This window comes from Lemur catta, chromosome 1 (genome assembly GCF_020740605.2).
Source record: "Lemur catta isolate mLemCat1 chromosome 1, mLemCat1.pri, whole genome shotgun sequence".
In the NCBI taxonomy this organism is placed as follows: Eukaryota; Metazoa; Chordata; class Mammalia; order Primates; family Lemuridae; genus Lemur; species Lemur catta.
In genome coordinates, this window is record NC_059128.1 from 22,085,198 (window position 1) to 22,102,413 (window position 17,216).

Here is a 17,216-nt window from a genome sequence, read left to right on the forward strand (position 1 = left end):
TTGTATGTGTGACCAATTTAAAATAAACTGGAATATCATGTGTGCATGTGTTAGAAAAAAGACAACATAAATTGAGGGAACACAGTGACCTCGGAAATTAGTTTTGGTGGAATGTGTGTGACTGCAAACTCTGCTTGGAGACATTTTCTTCTATAACCAGGAAGAAAGAAATGTGAATTCATAACAAGGATAAAGAAAATATTCATGAAGTGGTCCATTTTGGGGAGGGGTGAAAGGAGAACCTTTGAACAAAGCATGAATACAAAGAGTTATATGTACACAAGCATAAGGAATTTAAGGTCAGTTTTCCATGTCAGATTTGAAAGGAAGTTAAATAAATTCAGACCTGTAATTGTGATGAACCATATGCTTCAGAGTAAAAAGAAACAACTATTGCTTCTGGAGAAGCACAGTGCTCTCTTCCGAGGGGCTAACTCTCTTTTGCCTAAGATGTTTTAATGTAGTGGGAGCTAGATCGATGGTGTGCCAAAAGAAGCCAAAAGGCAAAAGCAAAGTCTATTTGAAAAGCACATCTCCCATGTTTTGGTGAGAGTTTAATATAGAAAAATAGTGCTTCTAGGAATACACATAGGATCTATGACTAACTCAGTGTGTGTGCATGAGTGTACAGGAGAATCTGTCCACCTATTTCCTTCATTGCTCAACCCCTTTTATCTCTCTTCCTCACCCCAGTGTTTCCTTCTGAGATGTGAGGCCTGTCACAGTTGACATCCTAGTCTTTACAAAACAACATGTAATTAGGAAAAAAAAATGTTTGTTTAAAGACACAGTGTGTACTCCCCTCAGAATTCTGTGAGACTGAATTGTCCTTATGTGTATGTCTCTCCTCTACTTTAAAAAAATCCGGAGATAAAATGGTCTTCATTATCTTTTTCCGTGAGCTAGTTAGGAAATTGTGTTGGTTTTTGTTTTATTTTTGTTTTTAATTCCTTCTGTTGTTTTTTCTGTGAAGTAGATAATCAACTGCTGGTTGTTGGTTTTAGGTAATACATTCTCACACTGGTTTGTTTAAGGTGGAGAGGATGGTGTGGGGGGGGGGAGGGGGGTGAGGACAGGGGTATGCCAGTCCCTGTAGGCTGCTCAGTACTCTCTGTTCTCAAGGCTGTTTGCTATGCGGGCCGCAGGCTTTGGGCCTTTGAAGGGTTGAATACCATCTTTTGATTTACCATGGTTGATGGTGGGGAGGATTAGAAACTCAAGAACACAGAAAAGATCCAGCAAAAGAGAAAAACCAAAACCTAAAGTAACCAAACATACACATACACAAACAAAAGAAAAACTAAGAGACACACTGACAACGGAAATCGAATAAGGTTGGACAAGAAAAATGGCATAGTGTTGAAAAGCTGCAAACTAGGAGAAAAAGAAAAAGACATAACTAAATAAGCCACTGCTCAAAACAGTCCTCTGTGTCCTAGAGATTTTAGGATTATGTTGTAGGCATTTTCTAAGCGTGACCAGTAGACCTGACAGCAAATAAGACCGACATGGAATAAAAACTCCGTCTTCCCACCAGGCCACATAGATCTGTACGTGGTCTGGCATCTGGTACATCTGTCCATCACTTCTCCACACCTCTGACAAGCCAGTTCACTGAAATCTTTATAAAGGAGCACTGTATCAAAACATACTCTACATGCCCAAATAAATCCATTAGCTTAGGAAGTTTGGACTCAGCTATATCACTAATCCTGTCAAAACTGGGCATTGACTTTCTGCTGAGTAGAAACAGCGGAAATAGAGAATTTTCCCTCCCCTATTTATCTTCAAGAGGCCCCCATTCTCCATAGAAGGTCAATTAGACTCTAATAGAGAAGGTCAACAGGAGGACAGAACATGAGGCCCTAAGAAGGACAATTTCTAAAGTGTCTGTTATAGTTAATTACATTGAAAGAACAGATCTTGTTCCAACAAAGCACAAATTTGAAGTTGTCATAATTTTTCAATTCTAAGGTAAAATGGCTATGTAGTATAGGAGGACAGCAGAGTAACTGGTAACAGTGTAAGGTAACAACCTTTGCACAAAGCGCTGCTGAGCGATGCTTGAGAATGTCAGGAAGAAAAACGGGTATGTATATTAGCATCCATAGTTTCCTTCCACGTGTCAGAGAGTCCAAAGTTAGGGAATTATTTTTCCTGTGGGATATCAGAAATAATCTGACTCTGTCCTCTCACTATGAGAAAATACAAGGAGATATCAGTGCTATCACAGCCACCAGAATTCCCCCTTTGAATGGTCATCGTGGAGCTGCAAACAAAGCCCTTCCATCTTACTCACAGGGCTTAGTTCTCCACAACCCACCCTTTCATTTTGCTTCCACCTCCTGCCCTGCCCTTGCCCTTGTCTTTGACTGTTTTGAGAGGTGACTGAGGAGTTGGACTTAATGGGAATATGATTGATCAAAAGATGGACCAAAGTAGCGTGTTTTACACAAAGCTAAACGATTCCAAAAAACCAAGAAAGGAAACTTAGAAAATAAATAATCTAGTAAAGAAAACACCACTGTCAGAAACCAGAAATCGACATCAAAACCTCATGCAGAAACAAGGAGAAGGTGTTTGTTGCTGTTGGGTTTTATCCTTGGTCTATGAAACAAGAGATGAGCAGCTAACTTTCAAGAAACAAACAAAGAATTCAATCAAACCAATGAAAATCAGAAAAGAAAGGGAAGACAAGCCCAAACAGATTGGCAGAGGGTACTTCATACGATACCTAGGTTAACCATGAGCTTGACACGCCCGCCATCCAGCTCCAGGCGCAGTGTGTCGGCAGAGTCCCTGGAGGTAGTAGCCACCAGCAGCCCGTAAGCTCGCTGGGACATGAAGCGGAAGGACACGTCCTCTGCCTCGGTGTGCATGACCATGGGCATGATGATCTTCATGTACATGCTGCCGTCATAGCTCAGGATGGACGCCTCTGCCAAAGAAGAGCGGAGGAGATCGTTAGGGTGAAAGGCGTTAGAGTTGTCAAATACTGCTTTGCTTTCAGGCTGAGTACAATAGAGTAGAGAGGGCATCAAATTTGTAACCAGATGACTTGTGTTTTATTAACCCCTACTGTTGCCATGTTTTAACTATGTGACCTTGGGCAGACCACTTAATCTCTGAGGCTCTATTTCCTCATTTGCAAAGAGTGTATGACGGCATGATACCTGCCCACCACCGTGCTCACAAACTTGTCAAGGGTGCCAAATTAAGTAATGGATGTGAAGACATTTTGCAATAGTGAAAATGCCACCACAAATCATAGTGCCTGCAATTCTGTATGCTGTAGATAAAACACAAGTACATAAAATAAAAATTATAGAATCCATGTATTTAACAAAGATTAAGCAGAGAGCAGCAGTTTAGAAGCACCTCAGCAGACAAATAGGTATCTTCCAGAGAGCTTCTGGAAGAAGAAGAGGGCAGCAGCACAGCCTGGCACCATAACAGCCCTCGTGGCCAGGCACTGTGAGGGTTTGCATGGCCCATTCAAAGAAGATTGATAGAGCTAGAGCTGGAAAAATGGCTACGAAAACCAATGACACCCTTGAGAAACTCATTTTACTTTTATTCAAAGAGAACTTCCATAAAGTAGTTCACTTTTATTTGGTATCTTCCTTAGTCTAAGCACAACGGTTAGGATCTCAGGTATATGCTATCTCATCTAATGTTATAAGGATGGGTCTATTATTCCTACTTTCAAACAAGAAAGCCAAAGCGTTTGGAAAGGGAGGTGATCATCCCAAAGTCACACAGCCTAGATTTTAACTCAGTATGTCTATTACCAATCCAAGGACTGTTTTGCAACCACGATGCTTAACATGTGAACTTGTTTAATCATTCATTTGGAGAGTATTTTTAGAAAACACAGGAAGATAATATAACTCACATTCCTATAAAGCCAGCCTGTCACTAGGCTCAGTATCTGGCACTGAGTAGGTCTTCATTAAACATTTGCTGTTGTCAAATGTTTGCTACCTACATGTACCGTGGAGAATACAAAGGTGCAACAGACATGGGCCATGTTCTAAAGGAAGAGACAACATACACAAATAACTGTACTAGAATATAAAAAATTATTCAATGACAGAGGAAAGTTATACAAAGCCAGTGGCATTCAGAGAAGAGAGGCTGAGGGACACAATTGAGTAAGGAAGCTGGGGCAGAGTCCGAGCTGGTCTTGGGAGATGGGTGGGGTTTGCAACAAAAGAAGTAATGGCATAAGATTTGACAGGTAGATCAGGTAGCGTCTCTATAAAGGGAATAAAGAAGGGGGATGCTCAGATAATAACAAACTATTTTATTTAACAGAAGCATCTGACATTTCGTTTGGGAAATAGTTACATAAAGGTAGTTTGAGACTGGAATAAAATCAAGAGAGTTGGGCGGATGCTGAAAAGTAAGTTAATGATTTTAGATTATGAGGTACGATGGTACATTCCTTTGTGCTTACTGAGTGCCAGGCACTCTTCTAGGTGTTATGGACATAGCAGTGAACAAAAGAGATAAACAACCCTGCCCCCACATAAAGAAGGAAACAAAACATGGAGACACAAGAGGTAGGCAGACCACGTGGAAGAGTCTCAAAATAGTCTGTTACCATCATACCCCCACCCTATTCATACAACACATTAAATATCCATGAAAATTAATATAAATATACCTACCCATATTCCTGGAAAGCAAACACTTTCCAGGTAAAACCCATGACATGCTAATAGCTGTACATTACAATTTTCAAACTCTAAGGGAGTCACAAATAAAAGTGTGACAGTTGCAGACATCATCACAATAAAAGACGTATTATGATGATCTGTTCTTAGATGGGAAACATAATCTAAATTTAACACATGCTCCAGATGTGAAAGCAACTATTTTATCCCCTGGAAGAGCAGAATTAAAAAAAAAAAGATCAATAATGACAGCTAAAATTTATTGAGCACTTACTATTTGCCTGGTGCTTTCTAGGACTTTATATGCATTAAGAAGTCATTTAATCCTCAAGAACACCATGAGGAAGACAATATTGTATTTTCTAGATACCAGGTCACACAGCTAATAAATGGCTAAGCTGGGAGTTAAATGCAGGCAGTCTGATTCTCGCAGCTGTGTACTTAGTTCTGCCAAATTGTCAGAGAGCTATGCCAGGAGCATGCTCATGTTTCCAAGCACCAAAGCATATCTATAATGCTTTATGATAGGGAATGGTGTTCTTGTGTATGTGTGTGTGTGCGCGTACAGACACACACACCATTATTTAAAGTCATCTAGTATTTATAAATATGCAAAATTATATAGACATAGAGGGTACATATATTTCTAAATAATATTATTCTATATGAATATGCACAATGCTCTGTGTGCTTGTGTAATTATGACCACTGTTAATCGTTAATACCTTCTCCTATATAGTATCACACTGCTTTTTAAGAGATATTAGGATATTAAGTGAGCGATGAAATGGCTGTTTTAATGCATTGAACTTAAATACATTACAGAATTAATGGACTCTTTGTCCTTCTGGTTATGTGTAGTGCCAGACCACACATATAAATAAACACATCTTTATGTCAATATTAGTAGTATTAGAGTATTGGTAAATATCAGGTGACTACGTAGTTAACAGCTAATAGTACAAAATGTGTATCTCAATATTTACCTTTGTGTGAATCTCTGTGTGTTCCATTATTAACCTAGTATTTTTAGGAAGAGGGTTGTGAAGCAGAAAATTTAATATAGGAAATCAGCTGAAACAAACTCTGTTACATGGATTCATATTAATTTGCTTAAAAGATTTCAAATGCAATGAGTTGCATGAATAGGATACTAATTTTAGGGGAGAAATGAGCCTACTAAGGAAAAGTTATGCTATCAAAAATTTATCAAATTACTGAGTATTTGAGAGACCACATCATGGAATACCCACTTAATGGTAGTTAGATATTTCCCCGTCTCCTTCTTCTTCTTTATTACCACCTTTTGTCTTAAGTGAATATTTTTAAGCATACTATTTTAATTTCTTTAATAATTTTTAACTACATTTTTTGTGCTACTTTCTTATTAATTGCTCTAGGGCTTACAATATACATCTTAATTTGCCAGAGTCTACTTCATCTTTAGGTTAACTTGATTCCAGTAAAATATAGAAACTTTACTCTTATATAAGCTCTCTTCTCTGCCATTTTTTTTTTTTTTTACCTTTTTTTTTTTTTTTATTTCAGCTCATCATGGGGGTACATAAGTTCAGGTCACATACACCGTCCTTGTCCTGCCCATCCCCCCGAGTCAGAGTCCCAAGCGCGTCCGTTCTCATTCTCCAGACAGTGCGCCTGGCACTCATCATGTAGTCATACCTCCATCCCCTCCCCCCCCCCACCTCCCCGGGTCTGCACCTTCAAGCATGACCATTCCCCAGACGGTGCGCAACGCACTCGTCATGTAGGCATACACCCATCCCCTCCCCCCACCCCCCCATCCCAGTCTGATATCCAATTGGTATCCTTCCCCGATGTACATTTAGGTGATGATCAGGGAAACCAGTTTTCTGGTGAGTACATGTGATGCTTGTTTTTCCATTCTTTGGATACTTCACTTAGTATAATGGGTTCCAGCTCTCTCCAGGAGAACCAAAGTGATGTCGTATCATCGTTATTTCTTATAGCTGAGTAATACTCCATGGTATACATATACCACAGTTTACTAATCCATTCGTGGATTGATGGGCACTTGGGTTGTTTCCACATCTTTGCGATTGTGAATTGTGCTGCTATAAACATTCGGGTACAGGTGTCTTTGTTAAAGAATGACTTTTGTTCTTCTGGGTATATGCCCAATAATGGAATTGCTGGATCAAATGGTAGGTCTACTTGAATCTGTTTAAGGTATCTCCATATTGCTTTCCATAGGGGTTGCACTAGTTTGCATTCCCACCAGCAGTGTATGAGTGTTCCTGTCTCTCCGCATCCACGCCAACATGTGTTGTTTTGGGATTTTTTGATAAAGGCCATTCTCACCGGAGTTAAGTGGTATCTCATTGTGGTTTTGATTTGCATTTCCCTGATGATTAGGGATGTTGAGCATTTTTTGATACGTTTTTTGGCCATTCTTATGTCTTCTTTTGAAAAATTTCTATTCATGTCCTTTGCCCATTTTTTGATAGGATTGTTTGATTTTTTCTTGCTGATTTTCCTGAGTTCTAAATAGATTCTTGTTATCAGTCTTTTATCTGATGTGTAGTATGCGAAAATTTTTTCCCATTCTGTAGGCTGTCTGTTTATTTTCGTGACTGTTTCTTTGGCTGTGCAGAAGCTTTTTAATTTAATCAGGTCCCATTCGTTTATTTTTGTTGTTGCTCCGATTGCCTTAGGGGTTTTCTTCATAAATTCTTTGCCTAGACCAATGTCTGTGAGAGTCTTTTCTACATTTTCTTCTAGAATTCTAATCATTTCCCATTTAAGGTTTAAATCTGTTATCCACTGTGATTTGATTTTTGTGAGAGGTGAAATCTGTGGGTCCTGTTTCAGTCTTCTACATGTGGCTATCCAGTTTTCCCAGCACCATTTATTGAATAGGGACTCTTGTCCCCAGAGTATGTTTTTGTCTATTTTGTCAAAGATTAGATGGTTATATGAGGATGGTTTTATATTTGGGTTTTCTGTTCTGTTCCACTGGTCTGTGTCCCTGCCCTTGTGCCAATACCAAGCAGTTTTAAGAACCACAGCTTTGTAGTATAGTTTGAAGTCTGGCAAATCAATACCTCCCATTTTGTTTTTATTGCTTAAGATTGCTTTTGCTATACGGGGTCTTCTCTGTTTCCATACAAAGTGTATAATTATTTTTTCTAAATCTGTGAAAAATGATGTTGGTAATTTAATAGGAATTGCATTGAATCTATAGATTACTTTGGGTAGTATAGACATTTTAACGATGTTAATTCTTCCAATCCATGAGCATGGTATGGATTTCCACTTATTTACGTGTTCTGCAATTTCCTTCCTTAGTGTTTCATAGTTCTCTTTATAGAGGTCCTTTACCTCTTTAGTTAAATATATTCCTAGATATTTTATTTTCTTTGTTGCTATTTTGAAAGGTATTGAGTCCTTAATTTGGTTCTCTGATTGAATGGTATTGGCATATATGAATGCCTCTGATTTGTGTGTATTGACTTTGTAACCTGAGACATTACTGAATTCGTTAATTAATTCCAGGAGTCTCTTGGTTGAGTCCTTGGGGTTTTCCAGATACAACATCATATCATCAGCGAAGAGTGAGAGTTTGATCTCTTCTGTCCCTATTTGGACACCTTTGATTCTGCTCTCTTGTCTGATAGCTCTCGCAAGGACTTCCAATACTATGTTGAAAAGTAATGGGGACAGTGGGCAGCCTTGTCTGGTTCCAGTTCTGAGTGGGAATGCTTTCAATTTTTCCCCATTCAGTATGATGTTGGCTGTGGGTTTGTCATATATGGCTTGTATTATTTTTAGGTAGGTCCCATTTATGCCTATGTTGTTAAGTGTTTTTATCATAAAAGGGTGTTGAATTTTGTCAAATGCTTTTTCTGCATCTATTGAGAGGATCATATGGTCTTTATTTTTGCTTCTATTTATGTGGTTAATTACATTTATAGATTTTCGTATGTTGAACCACCCCTGCATCTCTGGGATGAAGCCTACTTGGTCGTGATGAATTATTTTTTTAATCAGCACTTGGATACGATTTGCTAGGATTTTGTTGAGAATTTTTGCATCTACGTTCATGAGAGAAATTGGTCTGTAGTTTTCTTTTTTTGTTGCATCCTTTCCTGGTTTTGGTATCAATGTTATATTGGCTTGGTAGAATGTGTTGGGGAGAATTCCATCCTTCTCAATATTGAAGAATAGTTTATGTAGGATGGGCACCAGTTCATCTTTATATGTATGGTAAAATTCAGGTGTGAACCCATCTGGACCAGGGCTTTTCTTTTTGGGAAGGTTTTTTATTGCTGTTTCAATTTCAGTTCTTGATATTGGTCTATTCAGGAATTCTATTTCTTCCTGATTGAGCTTGGGAAGGCTGTGTGTTTCTAAAAATTTGTCCATTTCCTCCTCATTTTCCAATTTGTGTGCATAAAGATTTTTGTAATATTCATGGATAATGTCATGGATCTCTGTGGCTTCGGTTGTGATTTCTCCTTTTATGTTCCTGATGGAAGTTATTAAAGATTTTTCTTTTCTGCTCTTGGTTAGTCTAGCCAGTGGTGTGTCTATTTTATTTATCTTTTCAAAGAACCAACTTTTTGTTTTATTAATTTCCCTTATAGTATTTTTGTTGTCTTTTTCATTTAATTCTGATTTGATCTTAACAATTTCTCGCCTTCTGCTGGGTTTGGGGTCAGTCTGTTCTTCTTTCTCCAGCTCTTTGAGTCTATTCATTAAGTTGTCTATTTGTAAGTTGTCTGTCTTTTTGAAATAGGCATTTATGGAAATGAATTTTCCTCTCAGGACTGCTTTAGCTGCATCCCATAGATTTTGATAAGTTGTGTCACCTTTGTCATTTAATTCAAAGAATGTTTTGATTTCTGACTTAATTTCTTCCTTTACAAAATTGTTATTCAGAAGAAGGTTGTTTAGCTTCCATGACTTTGAGTAGGAATGAGAGTTCCTGTTAGGGTTCATTATTACTTTTATTCCATTGTGATCTGAGAAGATGCAGGGTATGATTTCTATTTTTTAAATTTTTTTAAGACTTGCTTTATGGCCTAGGATATGGTCAATCTTAGAGAATGTTCCGTGAGCCGATGAGAAGAATGTATATTCAGTGGATTTCGGGTAGAATGTCCTGTAGATGTCAGTCAGGCCCATTTGTTCTAACATTCTGTTTAAGTCTACTATGTCTTTGCTTATTTTCTGCTTGGAGGATCTGTCCTGTGCTGTCAGTGGGGTGTTAAAGTCTCCAACTATTAAAGTGTTGTTGTCTATCATTTGGTTTAGATCGAGTAGGATTTGCTTTATGAATCTGGGTGCACCTAGATTGGGTGTATATATATTAAGTATGGTTATGTCTTCTTGTTGAATTGTGCCTTTCACCAGTATGTAGTAACCATCTTTGTCTTTTATTATTTTTGTTGGTTTAAAGACTAAGTTATTGGAAATTAAAACTGCCACACCAGCTTTCTTTTGGCTACCATTTGCTTGAAATATCAAGTTCCATCCTTTTATTTTCAGTCTAAATGCATCTTTGCCAGTTAAGTGTGTTTCCTGAAGGCAGCAGATACTTGGTTTGTGTTTTTTTATCCATTGGCCCAGTCTATGTCTCTTGAGTGGGGAATTCAGGCCATTGACATTTAGTGAGAGAACTGATAATTGGGACAGATTTCTGTTTATCTTATTGGGTAGAACTTCTTTTCTATGTTTTCTCTCTTGAGCCATTGTGGTGGCTAGAATTTGATCTTTAGTTCTTGGGTGGTTTTACATTCGTGGGTCTTTGTTGTGATGATCCGTGTGTAACTCTCTTTTGAGTACTTCTTGGAGGGGTGGTCTTGTCTTGGTGAATTCCCTTAGTCCTTGTTTATCTGAGAATGTCTTAATTTCTCCTTCATATAGAAAGCTTAGCTTAGCTGGGTACAAGATTCTAGGCTGGGCATTATTCTGTTTCAGAAGAGTGAGAATGGGGCCCCAACTTCTTCTTGCTTGTAAAGTTTCAGTTGAGAAATCTGGCGTAATTCTAATGGGTCTCCCTTTGTATGTTACTTGTTTCTTTCTCCTTACAGCTCAAAGAAGGGTCTCTTTAGTGGATATTTTGGTCAGTCTGACGACTACGTGGCGTGGTGTTTTACTATTTGCTATGAATATACCAGGGGTTCTTTGAGCTTCTTGAACCTGTATATCTAAAGTTTTAGCAAGGCCTGGGAAATTTTCTTCTATTATCTCTTCAAATAGTTTATCCAGCCCTTGCTTATTATCTTCTTCACCTTCAGGGATGCCTATAACTCTCACGTTAGGTTTCTTCACATAATCCCACATTTCTTGAAGACTCTGATCTTTTTTCTTATTTCTTTGCTCTATCTCTGTGACTGTCTTATTTAATTGGAAAGAGTTATCTTCGATCTCTGAGATTCTGTCTTCTATTTGATCTACCCTGTTCTTGAGACTTTCCACTGTGTTTTGTAGCTCCCTGAATAAATCCCTCATTTCTAGGAGTTCAGTTTGGTTTTTCTTCAATATGTCTATTTCTTTAGTGAATTTTTCTTCCAAATCCTGGAATTTTTTTGCGGTTTCTTTGCATTGGATATCAATTTTTTCTTGTATATCATTCAGCTTATTTATAACCCAAGACTGAAATTCTTCTGGTAACATGTTGGTATTCTGAAACTGGCTTGTGCCAATTGGAGGAGAGTTGGTATTTCTCTTTGGGGGCGAGGTTTCCATTTGGTTTTTTGTGCTCCCCATATTTTTCCGCTGAGCCCTTCCCATCTGGCTCTATCGTTAGATCTTTTCTCACAGCTTTAGTCTAGTTAACAGCACGTCTTGTACTCTGTTCTTAGGCTGTGAAACAGTCTAGGTATGTTGCTTCCTTTGTCTATAGGGGGAGACTGTTGTGTGCTGTTTAGAGTTTTTTTTCTATCTCAGTTGGGGGACTGCTTCTGATGGGTCCACCCCCAGAGGGTTGGCTTGACCTAAGACCAGTTTGGCAAGTTAAATCACTGTGTTGTGGACTTTCAGTTAGTAGGCAGGATTTACACTATTTGCAAGCAGAAAGCCTCTTCTCCCTCTCTTTTTCTTTCCCTTCTTTCTTCTTCTTTTTTTTTTTTTCTCCTTTCCTCTTCCTTCTTCTCCCCCCCCTGACTTTTCGTTCTTCCTCTGGATGTGTGGTTTCTGTCTCTTTCTGCAGGAAAGACACTGGCTAGGCAGAGGAGGCAGTGCCCTCACTCCCTCAGTGCCCCAGCTGCTGCAGCTCCCACGGGCAAGGGTCTACACTGTCCCAGTGTTCCCAAGGTCCGGGCTCCACACTCTTGCGTCTGGGGAAGCACTCAGTGTTCACACCTGGGAAGGGGACCTGTCCTCGGAGCTCCAGGTCTCCCGCAGTGATTCTGCACCAATTTCAGTCAGATCCTTGACAGAGTGGATGTTGGGGTCAGTGGGGAGATCAAGCCGCTTTGCTGTGGGGCTGAACCCGCCCCACTCTCCGGTGAGGCAGGTACGGCCGTCCCGCACTCCGCTGTCTGTTTTCCATCCCGCACTCTCCAAGTTATCTCGGTCTGATTTCCCACTCGCCTCTGTTTTTTCCTGTTCCCTGTGTCCCACGGTGATTCTCCGTGGGTTCACCTCACCCTTCCTGTGGAGGAGCAATCCTCCAGCATTGTGGCAGGTGGAGATCCACGCCTTCCTCTCCGGGAGCACAAATCCAGGAGGTCACCTCCACTCCGCCATCTTCTCATCTCTCTCTCTGCCATTTTTGGTATTATTCATATTATGTCTACATATCTTACAAACCCAACACAATACACTGCTGTAATGACTGCTTTATAAAAACTTATGTCTTTTTTTAAAAAGCTACAAAAAGAAAGGAGAGCTCAAATATATTTACAGAATGGCTTTTTTAAATTAAGCTTATTATTTACCATCTCTGACTCCCTTCATTTCTTCCTGTGGATTCTAGTTACCATCTGGTGTCATTTCCTGTTTCCAATATAGCTTCATTCATTTGTGTTTTATTGTCAAATATATTATAATTCTATATGTTATAGGAACAATACAATTTTACAGATATTGTTTTATGCAATTGCTTTTAAAATCAGTTAAGGAAAGAAGAAAAAAGAAATGTATAATTATACTGTTTTATCATTACCTACATAAATACCTTTACTGGATCTTTTTTTAACTCATGTAAACTCAAATTACTCACTGCTGTCACTTCCTTCTAGCCTGAAATAGTTCTTTTAGTAGTTCTTGTAAGTTAGGTATGCTAGTAATAAATTTTCTGGTTTTGTTTATCTGGGAATGTCTTTATTTCACATTCATTTTTAAAAGAACCTTCCTGGATATAAGATTCTTGGTTGACATTTTTTTTTTTCCCCTTTCAGCACTTTGAAAGTCTTCCCCCTGTGTATGGCCTCCATTGTTTCTGAACAGATGTAAATTGTTAATCTCATTGTGGTTCCCTTGTATACCATGAGTCATTTTTTTTTTCTTGCTACTTCCAAGATGTTTTCTTTACCTTTGGCTTTCAAGATTTTTATTGCAATGGGTCTGGATGTGGATCTCATTGCATTTATCCTACTTAGAATTCATTGAGCTTCTTGGATGTGTAGATTAGTGTTTTTCATCAAAGCTGTGAAATTTTCAGCCACAATTCTTTAAATATTTGTTCAGTCCCCTTCTCTGTTGGTTCTCCCATTATACATATGTGGGTACAGTTAATGGTGCCCCACATTTCTTTAAGGCTCTGTTCATTTGTCTTAATTTTTCTTTCTTCTATTCAGATTGCATCATCTCTATTGATCTTTAGAGTTGACAGAAGAATTAGAGAAATTAATCTACTCTTGAGCCTTTCTAGTGATTTTTAAAATTTATTATAGTTTTCAACTCCAAAATATCCATTTGGAGGTACACACACACACACACACACACACACACACACACACACAATTTTTATCCCTTTAATAATCTCTATTTGATGTATCAGTGTTATCTCATTTCCTTTAGTTCTTTTGGCACAGTTCTTTGAACATATTTTAACAGCTGCTTTGTAGCCTTTTTCTGTTAAGTCCAATGTATGAGCCCCCTTAAAGGCAATTTCTATTGCCTGCATTTATTTTTATGTAGGGGTCACACTTCCTGTTTCTTCATTTATTGCTTTTGTTAAAAACTAGACATTTTATGTAACACAGTCTAGCAAGTCTGGATACAGACTCCATCGCCATCAGGTCTATTTCTTACCGGTTTGTTCATATGTTTATTTATTTAGTGGCTTGACCGAGATAATTCTGTGGCTTACATTTTTCTAGCAGTGTGAAAGTTCTCATGTTCTTGGTCAGATATTTTTTTCCTATTTTTATTTTTTTTTGGCCTGCCTTCCTAGATGTTGCTCCTGGATCAGTATAAGCCACATATTGGTCAAATGCTGTACTTAAGTACCCTTAGTTAGTTATAGTTTTACCTTTTATCTGTTGGATATGTGTGACTTGGAAACTGCTTTCAAGGAGTTTATGATTTTGGCGTATGTTCAGCCAGGGACTGGTAGCTTGGAAATTGTCTCCCCTGTCACTCTTGAGCAGGTTCAGCCTTGAGAATAAGCACAGTCTTCCATATCACCATGGATGAGTGACTTTATTTTTAAGCCTGGTTTCCTAGGGGTAGCACCTGGGTAAGAGTAACTTCTTGTTCAGCCAGTGTTTGTTGAGAGATCATGCTTAACAGCTCCTTGAGCCCATAAGACTCTTCCCCTAGCTGATGGATCTGTGACTTGAGAATGCTTTCAAATCTGTCCCATGTCTTACTCTAATTACTTTTGAATAGATATGGCCTAGCAAATGTGTACAATTTTTCAGGCCCTCAGGGATTAGTGTGAAACCCAGAGAGCTCTTCATGGCTTTCTCTTCATGGCTTTCTATTCTCCATATTCTTTCAACTAATTCTGGCTGTTTTTCTATCTTGCTCATTGCTACTGGTATCATAGAACTATCTGTGCCCTTGCTTGCACCAAGATCTCCATTGCTTTAAAGAAAAAAAAACCCTTAGCCATAAACTTATCTAAGTTCTGTTCCAGATAATCAGTCACCCCAGGCAGAGCATAAAGTTCTTCATCCTTACGGCCTGCATCTACCCCTGGGTAGAACTTCTCTGCATTCACCCAAGCTGGAAGCAGAAGCAGTGGCCCACTTCTCCTAGAGTGATGTGACCATTGTATGATTGGGCCCTGGGGGAAGATGATAGAGTTTGGTCTTCTCAGCTTGTCCTTCCCAGTATGGAACCTCTGCCCCATGAGCAAGCTGGGACAGGAACAACTGAAGTCTCAGTATTACTGGCATGCTAAAACTGGAATAGAGCTTCTTTCCTATGAATGGGGGCTGGATGGGAGAAGTGAGCCCCATGGTCTTGGCCGTTCATACTCAGAATACTACTCCTGCAACACGGAGCTGGGGAGAGTTGAAAAGCACAAGCAGCCTGCCCTTTCTGGGGTAGAACTATAGCCCTAGACTGGTAACAGGTAGGTGTGGGAGCTCTTACCCTCTTGGCCACACCACCCTGGAATAAAGCTTCCATACCAAGGAGCAGGGGTGAGGTATGAGATGGGAGCATGCTGTGGATTAAATGTCACAACTATCATTTTCTTACTAATATTTAACAGATCTCTTGAATAAATATTTCTCCATTTGCTGTTTGTCCTTAGAACAATATTCAGGATTTTAAATGTGTATGTGTGTGTTTTCAGCAGTTAAATGGTTGTGTCACAGGGAAGAGGGTCTGCTGAGCTCCTTGTACAGCTATTCCAGAATCTATTTTTGGCTATTACCAATGTTCCATATACGTTTCTCCACAAAATTGTTCTTAGCTCTAAGTGGTGTATATTTGCATTTGTCATAGTGGGCCCATTTCTATTCTATAAGGGTACAAACAATATCATTTAATCGCTGTGACATTTAAAAACACATTTTAGCCTTGATTTTTTTCTTATTGTCCTATCATTCTTCAATCTCAATGATCAGTGGCTTCTCTGCATATTTCCATCTCCTGGCCAGTAAGAGGAAAAGCTACCCTCTCACTGGCATTCAGAGACTTCCCTAAATAAAGGATGGAATTGGCACTGGAATATTGAGGAATGTGATAAAACACAGTATGGAAAAGTTTTCTGTAAAATACTTAGGTTGGAGAAACAATTCAGGGAGAAATCCATAGTATGTGCTTTGTGTATGTATGTGTGTTTGTGTGTGTGTTATTTACACAATGCTTGAGCTTCCTGCAAAATAAGAGCCACTCTTTCCAGTCCATGTTAAACTAGTGTCAGGGAGTCATGATTTACTCAGTCTATTTATTGCCCTCCCCTCTTTTTGAAGAAAAATCAAATTATTTTATTTTTATTTTAATATACTATTTAAAAATATAAGAAGTGTAGGCATATATAAAGAAAAAAATTTAAACTTTCCAAATCACAACACTAAGAAATAACCATCATTAACAGTAGAGGAGTACATTTCCAGATATTTTCCTACACATATATACAGATGTAAGAATAAACAGAACCTCTTTAAAAGATAGAAAAAAAATCTATATATGCTGTTTTAATTAAAGGTAACTTTAATTTTACATGAAGTTAGTAAAAGGAAAAAAATCTGAATTTCAAATATATTTTATAAGAGAGATAATTTCCCAAGAGAAGTCACTAAAATTTACAAAAGATGCTATTAGAAACATGAAAAGATTGGCGCCATTATTTGAATGATTTGCTTCAAATTTAGCCAGTAAAGACTGACTTTCTCCTATCAAAAATAAGAATGTTATTCTCTCACATTTTCTCTTTCATCTCTGAATTTTGGTTGTTATTTTGTATTTTTATCCCATGTTGTATAGGAAAGGGTTAACTCAAAAGATCTGGGTTGTTCAAACTCTGCGTATTCCCAAGAAGAGTCTATGTCCATGGCTGGCCCTTCACCAGCTCCTGGGAATTGAGCTCACAGAATTTCTGAGTGGTGAGAGTCGTCTGCACACCTAGGACCTTGCATCACACTGTAGCAGTTGATATAGTTTATATTAATAAAAACGATGAACATCTGCTTTCCCTCTGGAGGTCTGGAGCTTCAGTAACTGAAGTCAGTCACGCAGGCATTGCATGGCTATGTGACTGACCCTCCAAAAAAATCCTGTACTCTAGGGTTGCTTCCCTGGTTGGTGACGCTTCGCTTGTGTTGCCACACTTCGTTGCTGGAGAAATTAGGCACGTCCTTTGCAACTCAACTGGGAGAGGCCTCATGGAAACTTGTGCCTGGTTTCCTCCAGATTTTGGCCCCGGCACCTTTACCCTTTGCTGATTTTACTCTGTAACTTTTGCTGTAATAAATCTTACTTATAAATATAACAGCTTCTGGGTCCTATGAGTTCTTCTAGGGAATAATCCAGATGGAAAGTGGTTTGGGGGATTTCTAACACATGGGTATACTTTGTTCTATATGTATAACATGTCTCATCATCAGGTATCTGTTGTATATTTAAATGTTTTAACTATCCTCATCAAGC

General features: G+C 38.7%; 1 protein-coding gene across 5 annotated transcripts in view; it reads right to left on the reverse strand.

Moving 5' to 3' along the window:
* Positions 1-17,216, reverse strand: part of NRXN3 (neurexin 3) — a 1,488,306-nt gene that overhangs the window by 951,799 nt on the left and 519,291 nt on the right. For all 5 annotated transcript variants that reach the window (XM_045562522.1, XM_045562514.1, XM_045562538.1 and 2 more), the window contains one exon: positions 2,735-2,938. In XM_045562522.1, the coding sequence (XP_045418478.1) occupies positions 2,735-2,938 (204 nt within the window). The remainder of the gene's footprint in view (positions 1-2,734; positions 2,939-17,216) is intronic.